The sequence below is a fragment of the Salarias fasciatus genome, chromosome 7 (assembly GCF_902148845.1).
Source record: "Salarias fasciatus chromosome 7, fSalaFa1.1, whole genome shotgun sequence".
NCBI lineage: Eukaryota > Metazoa > Chordata > Actinopteri > Blenniiformes > Blenniidae > Salarias > Salarias fasciatus.
The window spans coordinates 19,293,644-19,306,603 of NC_043751.1; the positions used below are offsets into that span (position 1 = coordinate 19,293,644).

General features: G+C 42.1%; 1 protein-coding gene across 4 annotated transcripts in view; it reads right to left on the minus strand.

Moving 5' to 3' along the window:
- Window positions 1–10,114: 10,114 nt before the first annotated feature.
- The window catches only part of tln2b (talin 2b), a 77,729-nt gene continuing 74,883 nt past the window's right edge, over window positions 10,115–12,960 (minus strand). For 2 of the 4 annotated variants that reach the window (XM_030095443.1, XM_030095440.1), the window contains exons 53-57: window positions 11,976–12,101; window positions 11,828–11,890; window positions 11,564–11,746; window positions 11,359–11,484; window positions 10,115–10,834 (exon numbers count right to left, since the gene is read on the minus strand). In XM_030095443.1, coding sequence (XP_029951303.1) covers window positions 10,706–10,834; window positions 11,359–11,484; window positions 11,564–11,746; window positions 11,828–11,890; window positions 11,976–12,101 — 627 coding nt within the window. In that variant the 3' untranslated portion in view covers window positions 10,115–10,705. The remainder of the gene's footprint in view (window positions 10,835–11,358; window positions 11,485–11,563; window positions 11,747–11,827; window positions 11,891–11,975; window positions 12,102–12,960) is intronic. The other 2 variants (XM_030095442.1, XM_030095441.1) reach the window with 2 other exon arrangements.

Sequence of the window (12,960 nt, forward strand, 5' to 3'; positions counted from 1 at the left end):
AAGTGGGTAGAAGTCATAATGGAGGAATATTTGTGGCCTCGGCAGGGCTCCTCCCTGTTGGTTTGTTTGTGTTCTTCCTCCGCCGGAGACACACAGAGAGGCAGGATCTGCAGCCGTATCTGATGCCGCTCAGTCAGCTCAGACTAAAAGTGGGGGGGGGGGGGGGGGGGGGGGGGGGGGGGGGGGCGCGACATTTAGGGGGGAACTGTCACGATTCATTTCACACTCATGTGGGATGCCATGCTTCAGCCCCTGTGTAAAATTTAATTCGCAAAAGGCCAGACATGTCAGAGCTTGAACACTGGAACCAAGAAGTCAATCTGGCTGACATTGGGCTCGGAGAGTCTCCCTTCGGTGGAAACGCTTTTACGCTTTGTGTTTACATGTATACAGAGGAGCAAGTCGAGAGGGAAGTGCAGTAAATGATTGTTTACACGCAGCTCCAACTTCTCCCTGTTTCAGATACGGAATCCAGAAGCCCTTCCTCAGGGATCGAGGAGAAGTTTTTCAGTTGCACACTCACCACCCTATTAGCGTTTGACGATAGTCACAGTTTAGGCTTTTAGATTTTATTCCTCAGTCCACAGCTGACCGGCATCTTCAGGATGGCTCTTCTTAAATATTTGCCTTCAATCTTTTGCCCCTGGTGTCACAGGGTAGAAGTTTCCGTGTTTGCACACGCAGAGAAAAATCTTTCATACATGTGTCCATATATGGGCTCTCTGGTGTAAGCGAGGTAGAGTAGACAGGCGAGAGGGCTAACTTGCAGGGGCTTTTTGTGAGGTCCAAAGGCATTCTCGATATTTCTTTCCATTCCTCAGGGCTATAAAACTTCTTGGTATGCACTTCCACCTCAGCCACTGTTCTTCCTGCTGGAGCTGGGCTGTCAGGGCTATTTGGCACAGAGAGGCGAAACAAGAAGAGGAAGATGTTGGCTCCTGTTTTGATCACTACAAAATCCTTTCTTTTTTTTTCGCATTCAACATTTCCTTAGATAATAACAAAATCTATTTCATGCTAACGTAGTTGGCAGGCTAATATCCCAGCAAACAAAAACACTTATTTTGTCAATTAAAAAAAACGAAAACAGGGACTCTTACTGTTTTTATGCACATGGGTTCCAGACCTCAAATTGACCGTAGTTAGGGTGTAATGTGTGAGATGAGACATTCCTCTGTGGTTCCGAGTGGCTCTTTGATGGCTGCTCACCAGGCCCGGGTCACAGTGGTCTCTTTGCAGCGAGGAATGCCGGAGGAACCCACAGCTCTGCGGCACCTGCATTCTTGCGTCGAAGCCCGCCCGGAGCCTCGTGTTTGATCAGATGTCGTGGCAATTTTCCGACAAGGTCGAGACAAACCGCACGGCCTGGGATCTACGTGAAACATGTGTGAAAGGTTGGTCATGAAAAAAAAAAAAACTGATTGGACATGGGAATAAATAGACATCAATCTGATGGGATCGGGGCAGCTCCTGCCCAGAGGCCTCAGAGATCTGAGATAACTGCTTACAGTGAGATAAAAACGTAATTGCTTCCAGGCAGCCTGAAGACATCTTCAACCCCATCAAAAGAATGAGAAATGCCAGGAAAGATAGAAGGCATTAGGATGATTCAGATAAGTAAAATCACCAGCGCATACACCAGCATAAGAAATTCAGATAATGGTAAGTCACTCAATTCAGAATGACTTTCCAGAGGAACTGAGCAAGATATATTTAACCGTTGCAGCAAATATCTTTATTTATATCGCTGCTGAAAAGAAGTGTTGCACTGATGAAGTTGTTGGTGAAAAGATGTTGGTTCTTTGTGATTTTGAGTTCGATATTATCCATTTCGTCACACAGTGGCGTAGTGAAGGGTACTCCCACCTCGTCACAAGAACCTCCTGGGTTCAAATACGCCTTTCGTCATTCTCCCAATTCTAGTATTTCACAGCAAAATTGTTTCAGGATCCAGGTGAAATGACAGGTTCACCACAAAGAAGGGGCTTTGGTCAAATATTGATGTGTTTGAATCAATCACTTTGAAACAAAGAGTTCAGTTTCTGCATAAACTACTTTCAAAGCATCATTTATCTTTTGAAGATGTGCTCTTTCTCATTCCGGACTTGGCTTCTGCAGCTGAATGACAGAAACACAAAAACACGAGAATGAGAAGTTGTGGCTTCTCAAGTAGGAAGTAGGAAACTGCGGAAAACTGCTTGTATATTTAGAAGAGTGCGGTCAAATTCAGTAAAATAAGTTCATGAGACTCCGCGTATCTTTAGCTATGTGCTAATAATAGATTTGTCATTTTTTGTGACCCTGCTGTGCTTTAAAACGTATTGATCTTTAACTGCACAAGAGTTGATTTCAAACAAGTGTCTGTTCCATCTTCATTATAGTATCAGTGTCATCAAGACTCCTCCCCTGAACTGACTGTCTGACCAGCTGCAGCGGATTTTCTGTCAGCTGCAACTCTTCAATTTTCTCTGATACCAATTCAAGAGGTAGAATTTAAGTGAAACAAATTTTCTGCAGTGAGGTTAGGGTTTGGCAGTCTGCTCTAAAATGAATAGTTTGCAGTAGCTTCAGTTTTTAATGGCATCGGCAGCTGCCACTTCTTTTCCTGCTGCACAGTGAACAGACTCTCAACAGCGTCTGGAGAGACACAGTGGTATAAATGGATGGACTCAAATTTAGTTAATTATCTAAATTTGCATTGCAATTTTTAAACTATAACTTAATCCATTTACAATGTGACATGCTGGTTAGTACTGGCTGTCCATTGAAAATCTGGACATTTCTATGCAGAGTTTGCATGTTTTCCCTGCATCTCTTCTTCCAATCTTGTCCCACAGTCCACAGACAAGTTAGTTGGGTTAACGGTTGACTGTAAAATCTCTCATAGGTGTAAATTGCGCTTGTGTGATCATCTGTTTATCAGTGTTAGCCGTGCGATTAACTGTGACTGCTTCAGGGCGACCCCGCCATTCACTCATTGACAGCTGCAACAGGCCCCAGCCTCGGCCACCCCAGCATGGCTACAGTTGGTTTTAAAGATAAATGGATATATTGTGTTAATAAACCTACAAAGTCAGCACAGAATCTCTAGAAGGACAATATTCTGTCTGCACATAACATTCATTAAATGTTAAATTGCGATCCAAACAATTTGGAGCAGAACATTTCAACAAATGTCAAACAGCAGTGTAACGTCAGAAAAGGAAGTTTCTGACTTTGTCGGTGAAATGTGGATTTAAAAATAAAATCTTATAGTGAGTTAGGTGAAAGAGAAGAATGGGCTAAAGAATGAACTGTATATAAGAAAAAGCAGCATGAATAAAATTATGCATGTCTGTCTTTTTGGCTGTCCCAACACCAAATTATTTTGTGGCATGAGTTTTGAGGAAAATGTAATGGGCACTGCGAATGTTTATTCAGCTTTAAGTCTGGGAGGGAAGGCCGCAAGGCTGAAAGAAGAAAGAGTGCCGAGGACCTCAGCACCAGCGTGGCCTGTCATCCACCAGGTGTTAAGTAAAGTTTCCTTATTAAGAGAGAGGGGCTTGGATGGGCGCGTATTGCATTTCATTCTAGACAGCTTAAATCCCAGGAGGCACCACAGATCAGTTCCATTCGGCGGCACAGCCCGAGACAGTCGGTTCCTCGTTTCCACCGCTCGCTCTTCAGACTGTCTGCACAAAACCAAAGAAAAATCAAGGAAGGAGGAAAGGAAAAAAAAAAACCTGACTTCGGAAGAGCTTTTTCACAGTCAGACCATATCATTTAATAGGTATTCCCGGTGTTACATGTGGAGTAGTCCAAATTTAGCGCCCAAGTTTTAAGTCTCAGCTCGGTCCCAATATAGCTGTGCTGTCAGTGCTGACTGAGAAATACTGTGCCTTCCTTACATGATGACTAAAGGAGCTGCTGTGCCGTCATGGGAGAAATAGACAGCGAATACTGTCACTCAGCACAGGATGAGCGCTGTGAAGGTGACTGCAACAACTCATTTGTCAAAAACAACCACCGCCCTATTGTTGTCTTTTGAAAATAGGCTCTCTGCCGTGTCATATGTGAGCTTGAATTTCACACATTGCCTGACATGAGACATGTTTAACTTCATCTCAAACCCCCTGTAAGACTTAAGCAACATAAATAAGGACATAAAAAAGCATATAAATGTTACTTTATTCCAGAAATAAACAAAATGTTAAACAAATAAAAAATATTAATGTTTAAGCTTTTAGATTTGATCAAATTTTAACCATTTCAGTGCGATTTATTGACCAGACGATGACAGAATAATGAAAATTTGTACAACTACAGTTACATTTTATACACTGTACTCAATCACAAATGTAAGTACTGCTGTGGAAAAAGTAGAAGAACAAAGTACTTTTCTAAAAAACTGCTCAAAGCTATTTTTTTTTAACCCACATTTAATTACATTGAGCAGACATTCGATTTGACATACCTGGGTAAAGATATCTACATCAGAGCACATATTTATCTAAATCAACCGTTCATTTTTCACCTGCCAAATTCAGTCAAGTAAATCAATGAATTTTCAATTAATAACTTAAATCAGTTGCTAGCTTTCAGTGCACAGCACTGTGGGTAATTACCGCCGTGACTCAGAGAACGCCGTCACCGTCAACCCGCTCTGTTCACTTTCCTCATTAAACCGCAGGTAGTACTGCGGATGCGTTATGGAGCCGGCACGTTGGGAGAATCCCCCCTCGATGACCTAAAATAGTCATGTGCTCAAAGGCTCGAGTAAAACGCTCCCCAAGATCCATTAGCTGCCGTCTGCCAGGTTTACGTTAGGGAGCGCTTCTTCTCGGAGCCGGCCGGGTGATGGTACACGAGTGTGCTTACACAACAGGCCTCTTCCAACACAATGACCTCACTCGCCGTGGTGGAGCTACGCTATAATTCAAAACCCTTCGCATTTTCAGGGGCGATTAATTGGCCACACTGGACAAGTGTATTTGGATGAAGCCGACCTGCTGCGCGAACACGTCACGGGAGCAATGCTGTTTTCTGTCATGGGAATGTTCACGTTTAAAGAATGGGGCTAGAGAGTACATTTGTAAAATGAGAATATAAATTACAACTGAAAAAATGAGAGACAAAAAAAAAAACTAATTGCACAAAGGAATTCTGGTAGGAACATTTTGTTGTGAACTTTCTGTGATAACATCTTTGGTTCTGGACCATTAAAAACTTCCGGACAAAATGGATCAAAGCCAAACAGACATTCAGCCTCTGAACAGTTGTGTTTTGTCCCACTCTGGTTTATCAGCTTGGGAATTTCTGGAAGTGACTTGCCCGACAAGGCAACAGGACGGCAACTTGACAAGTGATTATAAACACAAAGGAGTATTCAGAACAGGTGTGTCGTCGTATATAAAGAACTGTCTGTAGTTCTTCATCGACACTCTTCTCTCTCTTTTTTGCGGCAGCAGCTTAAGAAAGACAGGAGGTCGAAATATCCGTGTGAACCGAAGAAAAAAAGTAAATAGAAATAAGAAAAAAGTAGTGGTATGCTCTGGACAAATGGCCCAGCCCAAAACCAAAAGCCTTTCCTGATGTGCATTTTTTCCAAGCCTCGCTTCCTCCTTCATCACTTCTCTCTATAAGCAGGGAAAAAAGGGCTCATTGCAAAGACTGTTTCCACTCTGTGTGTTTCAACCCTGCAACAGACAAATTGCCTGCGGGCCAAAAGCGGTTCGCTGGAGGGTCTAATCCAACACCTGAGACGACAAATAAGATGTTACCTGCAGGTTTTCAGTAGAAATACAATAACTAAAAACAATAAAAACAAAAGGGTTAAAAACAAGCTTCTAAGGTAATTAACCTAATGGTAAATTGAATGTTGATAATAGTGTCAATAAGTATCATTAACAAGTGGATAAGAATATTTCAAATGTGAAAACTCATCCTTTCATTCATAATGTCACTTGAAACATACAATCCCAGGTGTTTTCCTGAAAATGAAAAATGCATTAGCGAATATGAGCTATGTAGCTGCAGATTAGCTCTGAAATTGATGAAAGTGGAACGTTGACCCCGTGTTATTTGGCTTCATTTTGGAGAACTTGAGTGCAGAACAAAGTCTGAATGAAATGGCTGCCAGGCTGTGGAGATTAGACATGGCGCAAGTCGCTCCACTGCAAAACAAACTCAGCACATATTAAACATTCAGGATGCCAGAAATTGCTCACGGCGGGTGCGAGGGATTACCATTTGTATCGTGATGTGTTTAGATACCCCCCAAACTGTCATCAGGTTCTTACACTTCATTAAACACATTAGTGATGATCATATTGATTTCACTGTTTTCTTTTCTGGAAATATGAAAGTTACTGTCTGGAGCATAATCCCATAGACTTTTTCCACAGAATTTAATTCAACATTTTTTGCAGTTTTGATTGATTTGTGCTCCACGAGACGCTGCGAGGATAAACGTGGTCAAAGACTACTTGAGGTCAAGGAGGTTAGAGACACACACTGTAACGGATCAGGCATCAAACCCGATGCCAACAAGGTGCTTCTGGAATACATGTGAAATATCTTTAATGCCAAACTAAGATGACATGAAAGTTTTTATCACACTGAGCACGGTGCTTTGTGTTTTCAAAATGAGGATTTGCAGCAACAAAGCTATGAAGACATGATCTTTTCTGGAATCTTGACTGGAGCTCTAAAGGAGGGTTTTACTCATAAGTCTAACATCACAGTGAGAGAAAAGACTCAGTGAGAATATGCTTCTGTTTCACCTCATGAATCTACAGGGGCTCCTCTGCGCAAATGCCAAAGTTAACCAGACAAACATCCTGTAGATCCTCACGGCTGAGGGGAGAGAGAGAGGGAGGGAGCAGGGAGAGTGTGAGTATGGGCACTCGCTCGTTTTTAAACACATGGCTTCAGTTTCCCCTCTCCTCTGTGTGGCCTGGCCTTGCACGAGACCAAAACTCTCGAACAACCAAATATGGTGTTCATTAGAACGTCGGGGTATTGTGCCGGCCACCTTCCAGCCATCCTTTACTCTCTTTGACCTTAAACGCAGCTCCGGCTGAAAAATAAGATTTGGCATGAAACAGGTCACGTTTCACTCCAGAGAAAATATTCTAAGTTCAAACTGGAGAGATTATAAGTGTGGAGTCTGTAGACATATGGAGACTTCTCAGTGGTCTTGTGAATATTTTAGCTCTGTAGCCGAAAGCACAACAATGCTGTGAAACTTCTCTCTTGACCAAAACATCTAAATGGGGATCTCTGCATACTTGAAGGTCTGGACTGTGAGGCAAAGACGTGCATCCACAATGCCCATATTTGGTCTCGATTACTTTGCCAATCCTTTCACTTACTAGAACACACTGTATTTCTCTAAAGCCCCCACTGCATGGGGTGTGAAGGGAAATGCTGGCATCTGCTGGTAGAAATGCAGGGTGTCGTTTTGCTCCAGTGAGATCTTCAGAAAAAAAAAAACTTTTTTCAGTTTTTATGTTGATTAAATAACAGAACTGTGCAAAGGTTTTGGGTTACTGAAAGAAAAGAGGGAAATCCAGGTCCAGGTTCACTGGGCAGTGGGGTGCCATAATCCCAATGTCTCAGAGTTTTTAAATATCTTGGTGTATAAAGACAAATCAGGAATCGTTGTCATACAAAACAATGAGCCCAAATTAATCATAAATCCAATGATCCAATCCAGTGATTACAGAAATTAAATACACAGAAATAGGACTTTAAATCCAAAAAAGCAACTCAATTCAGAAATATCTAACAGGACAAGCAATCTGATTTAAACTTAAATTTGTTTGCTTTTGATGCTCTACTTTGACTTCAACCTTCAACCCTGATTCCTATTTTACCCATTAAAGAAACATGAAACTGAAAAGGCTCCATAGTTCCACAGAAAAATAACACAATCATCCTTAGAAAATAAAAGTTAAAAACCTCTAGATAACAAAACTCATGAAATGACTATACATCAAGGAAAACAGTTGACTGGTTCTGGACTGATTCTGCTGCATTATCATGAAGCATTTTCTCAGGGTCTGAAGCTAAATTAGCTCTAACGGCATGTCCCCCATAAAGTCCTGATAACAACATCATGAAGAAAATGAGGCGGTCTATATCACTTCCAAGAAGTGTTTCAATCTTCCTGCAGAGTTCCTTTAGAAACTAAGTTTATCTAAAACATTTGTTTTGGATGAAAAATGGTGCCACGCTACATACGAGTTGTTCATCACAGGACAAACAGAAAGAGATAACTGACAGCTTCAGATTTATGTTTTTGGACTGTGGGAGAAAAGAAACGGGAATAGTCAGAGAAAACTCACATACACTCAGGAGGAACATGCAAACTCCACTTAAAGCGCTGGACTCAAACCAGGGAACATCTCAGAGGCATGAGTGCTAACCACTACACCACCCTAAAGCAATGCTGTATTTGCAATAAATGCTACTAGTCTACCTCCTTTCATGGGATCGCTCTATAATAAATATTACTACTGGGTTTGCTAAAAATGATGGAAAACAAGAATATCAAATTCAACAAAACTGTGTGTGGACTAAAAAAGCAAAGAATCTTCTATTGTGTGCTTTTTTTATTCTAATGATATCAAATAATAACAACAAAACAATCCGAGTGGCAGTGGTTGTTTGAAAGTCTTTATTTTTGGTGAATACAAAAAATACTTTTGTGACCAGATAAATATCATACATACAGCATTTAAACATAAGTCTGTTAAAGAAAGCACAACACCTATAACAGAGCTATTAATGGTTTCTATTTCTTGTAATACTCAGACAAATCAGTTAGACAATATACTTCAGGGTAATCCGTACACTTACTGATAAAAACGCGTTTTTTTTAATAGTGGTTAGACAACGAAACAAGGAAGTTACACAGTTCAACGTTAAAGAGGGACTTGGCATAATAAACTTCAACACATTTCCTCACCGTCAGAGACAAATTGTCACATGCTCACTGAATGCAGTCTGGTGTTAGTCTCTAAATCCTAAGGTATCCACAGGCGCCCTTTTTATATCAGCATTATAACATTGTCGGCAGGCAGGCCACCAGCCAAGGCATTGTGTTATATGGCAAAGGACTTGTTTATTAAGACCCCGATGGGGATTAGACTGGCATAATGTTCTGATCCAGAGTGGACAAGGCTCAGGCTCCCACCAGCCTGATCTTCAGCTGCTCCCAGGGCAGGCTCCAGTAAGGCACTAGTACACAATGCAGACCGCACACTGGCATGGACACACTAAGGAGATGGACTACCGCAAATGGAGAATACATTAAACTTCATTATCCCAAAAGAAAAAAAAAAGAAAAAAGAAAAAATCAGTTTCCTCAATCAGAGTGTGAAGCTGCTCCTCTCTGAATTATTAGTAAAATGTCCCATATTTAATATTATGGAAGCTTTAAATTGTCTTTTTCAGTGCATAACAGTGCATAAAGTTATGAGCAGACCCAGAGCATAATATATGCTCATTTCATTCACAAGCTCAAAGCCCAATATCATTGCACACAACTAATCTTTCAACCAACAACAGCGCAGTCTCATTTTCTTCTGAGAATATTCAGTGTAATATATTGCTAAAGGCAGTCGAAAATGAAGTGGCTTTACCAGGACTTGTGGGGAACAACTGCACGTGTGTGTTTCCGCACAGCACAACAGGTACCTGAACAAAATCTGGCCAGTGTAAATGTTTGGGGTATTAAAAAAAAAATACAAGAATTAACAAATAAAGTAAACACGTATTCCTTAAACAGCTCTGTGTATGTGAGGGAAGAACTGGTGGGGTTACACTGAGAGACATGATGTACAAGCAGCAACACGTAGTGGTATTTGGTCACATTTGGTCACATATATTCCAGATTATCTGAATTACACAAACTACACCTGTCTTCTCACTAGTTACTTTCAAAATCATAGCTACTCTTGGTCAGTGATGTGTTATTTTCTTTTTTTTTTGTCCAATCAGAGCCCCTCATAGTCTGACTTTACACTGAACTGCTGGGTCTAATAAGGGCCCTTGATTTTTTAGGTACGCTGGTTTAACAGCAATCCCCAATTTCACATTTGTTTTTATATAAAACACAAGTGCCTTTCCATGTTGTACTACTCTATTGGTTAGTAGCTTCATTGATATGTATAGACATTATGATGCATGCAAGCCAGTGATAACATGAGGCATCACTCTGCTGCCTTTTATTCATCCTTCAGTTTTTTTTTTTTTTTTTTTTTTTACATTAGGAATACAAGCAATGGACCTTTAGATTTATTCTTCCAACTGCAAAGATACTATCTGTTCATTTCTATTTGCGCTGGGCTTTCAGCAATTACAGAACATTCAGCGATTATAGAGGATTTCTGCATTTGTAACGTCGTGTGGTCATGATTGTAACAGTCAGAAATGCAGTCAAATCCACAGAGCAGTGATAAATTCATCACACCGTTCCTCCAAACTGTTTCAACTTGCCTTCATATTAAAGTCTGAATGTCAATGTCATCCACTGACAAATACATACACACACACACACACACGCCACTCATCACACACACACATTCGTACAAATAAACTACAGGGCGCAGGCACTTGTTTTGCTCAGCAAACAGGCCTGTTTCAAGTGCTGTTTCATCCTCGGTTATATGGGAGTTAAGCAGCCAATAGTATATCGGCAACATGTCTTCCGCTCAGCCGGTCAGCCCTCGTCCTCCCTCAGCTCGCTGGGCAGGAACTTGTACTGCTGCTGTCGGATCTGAGCCAGTTTCTTCCGAGCTTCTTCCAGCTCCCGCTCCTTCCTCAGCATCTCCTCCTGAGCCGCGATGATCTGAGGAAATGAGAACAGCTGACAGAAACGGCCCCTTCCACTCTTCACCGTCCTGTTCCTGTAGGACGGCTCGACATGCACCCTGTGAAGCTCACGTGTGTGACGCTTGTTAACTCCAGGCAGAATATAAGGAAGAGTATATAAACACAAGTTATACCTTAAGTTATGACTGCTATAGAGAATGGGAGACTCCTGCACAACACTCATTCGTTACTGCTGATTTTTTTCAGATGAAAAAGAAGAGAATTCTTCTCTGTGACAGAAGAGTCTTCAAAAGATGAGATTTTTTCACAGCTTTGAAATCATAGTCAACCGCGTTTGCCGCTTTGAAACAAAATGATTGGATGTTTATCTACAACAGCTCGTGACAGCTTCAGAAAAACAACCGTGACATTTCAGACTATCAGCAACGGGTGCAAACATCCACTAACAGTCAGTGAAAAGGGCAGATCACATAACGGGAAGAGCCTTTTTTCCCCCCTTCAAAGCTTCACATACATCTTGAAACCAGGATTTTGTCTCACCTGAGCGATCCCTCCAACGAATTTGGTCTTCACCACAACGCTGTCGTCCTCACTCTTGTCGAACGCAGCTTTCTGAGCGGCTTTGACCAGGTTGTCTGACGCCCGCTTCACTGCATTCCCAGCAGCCTTTGGAGGAAATATTCTTGAATTCAGTATCCACTACTTGAAACGTGTCATGGAGAAACTGAAAGCAGCGAAGCGTTACCTGCAGTCTCCTCATGGCTTCAGAGTCCTGGTCTGCCTTCACCTTGCAGGCCACCAGCAGCTGAGCGGTGGAGGCTGCGACCTGCTTGGCTGAGGAGATGAGCTTCTCCTCACTGGCGTGGCCCTGCACTGACGCATTGGCCGCCTCGCACAGGTTACTCGTGGCTGCTGCAACCATGCGCGCCTGCGGCAAGCAACACATTCAGATTATTTTTCATGATCAGTTTTAACAAATATAAAATGTCATTTTTGCATTGCGACTTACAGCTGATATGAGGCCTTGTGACCACTGACCATCATCCACTGCATTTGCCAGATTTGATCCCACCTATGATAGAGAAGCCAACATTGTATTTCAATGTGCCTACTGTTACCTGCAGAGAGCACTGATATGTCTTAGGAGTGTCACTAACCTTTCCTTGAGCCACCAGTTCTCTCTGAGCTGCAGATGCAGATTTAACAAGCGCACTAGTCGCTGCAGCAATGGACTTTGCTGCTTCTAAGATCTGCTCCTCAAAGTCCAGCGTCTCATCTGCCTGCTGGAAGGGAAGCAACATGTTAACTTAGTAGTAAACAGCGATGAACTGCATTCCAACTTTAGTCGAAAACACTCGGAAAAGTCAGGAAGGTCAAACACTAGATTATGTCTTTATTTATTTATTAATAGCTCTAAAACTAATAGAATGTATGCCCGTCTTTAGAAATACAGAGTATCCACCGTGTGCATGATGTAATCTCTGGCACAGCTGCATAAAACATGCAAAGTCCCAGATAAACACATAGAGAAGATGACCTTAGTGTCTTTGATGGCATCAAAATGTGGCACAACCTACAAAGCTGAGCTTTATTTGCACGCAAAGCAAAAAGGCACGTGGAAATGATGAATATTTAACGGCAGCACAGCGGCGGCTAGATATGTAGGCTCGCTCCCCCACACCCAATCGACAAAAAGCAGCATGAAAAAATAAGAGGGCATCAGTTCAGGGACATTTAACAAATGGCCATCTCTGCATCTGCAGTCAACAGGATGTGATTGACCACAGGCCTTCATAAACACATAAGGTACACGTGGCTGGAGACAGGGCGGGACACTGTAGGAATATGTTTGATATATAGTTGGACTAAATAACAACCTAATATATCAAACATATCAGACAGAGCCCTGCAGAGAAGGCTTCCAGGTCTACAATGGCTTGGGGGGGGTGTGGGGGTGGGGGGGGGGGGGGGGACGGAGGAACATGCTGGGAGCAGGAGGGCCCTCACTCCTTATAGGGTGGGAGAGATGAAGGAGCAGAGGGGAGAAAGAGGAGGTGGGCAAAGGAAAATCCAGGCTCTTTTACACAGAAACATACTGAACTTTAATATCTATTTAAAGACGTGTGATATATCTAAAGATCT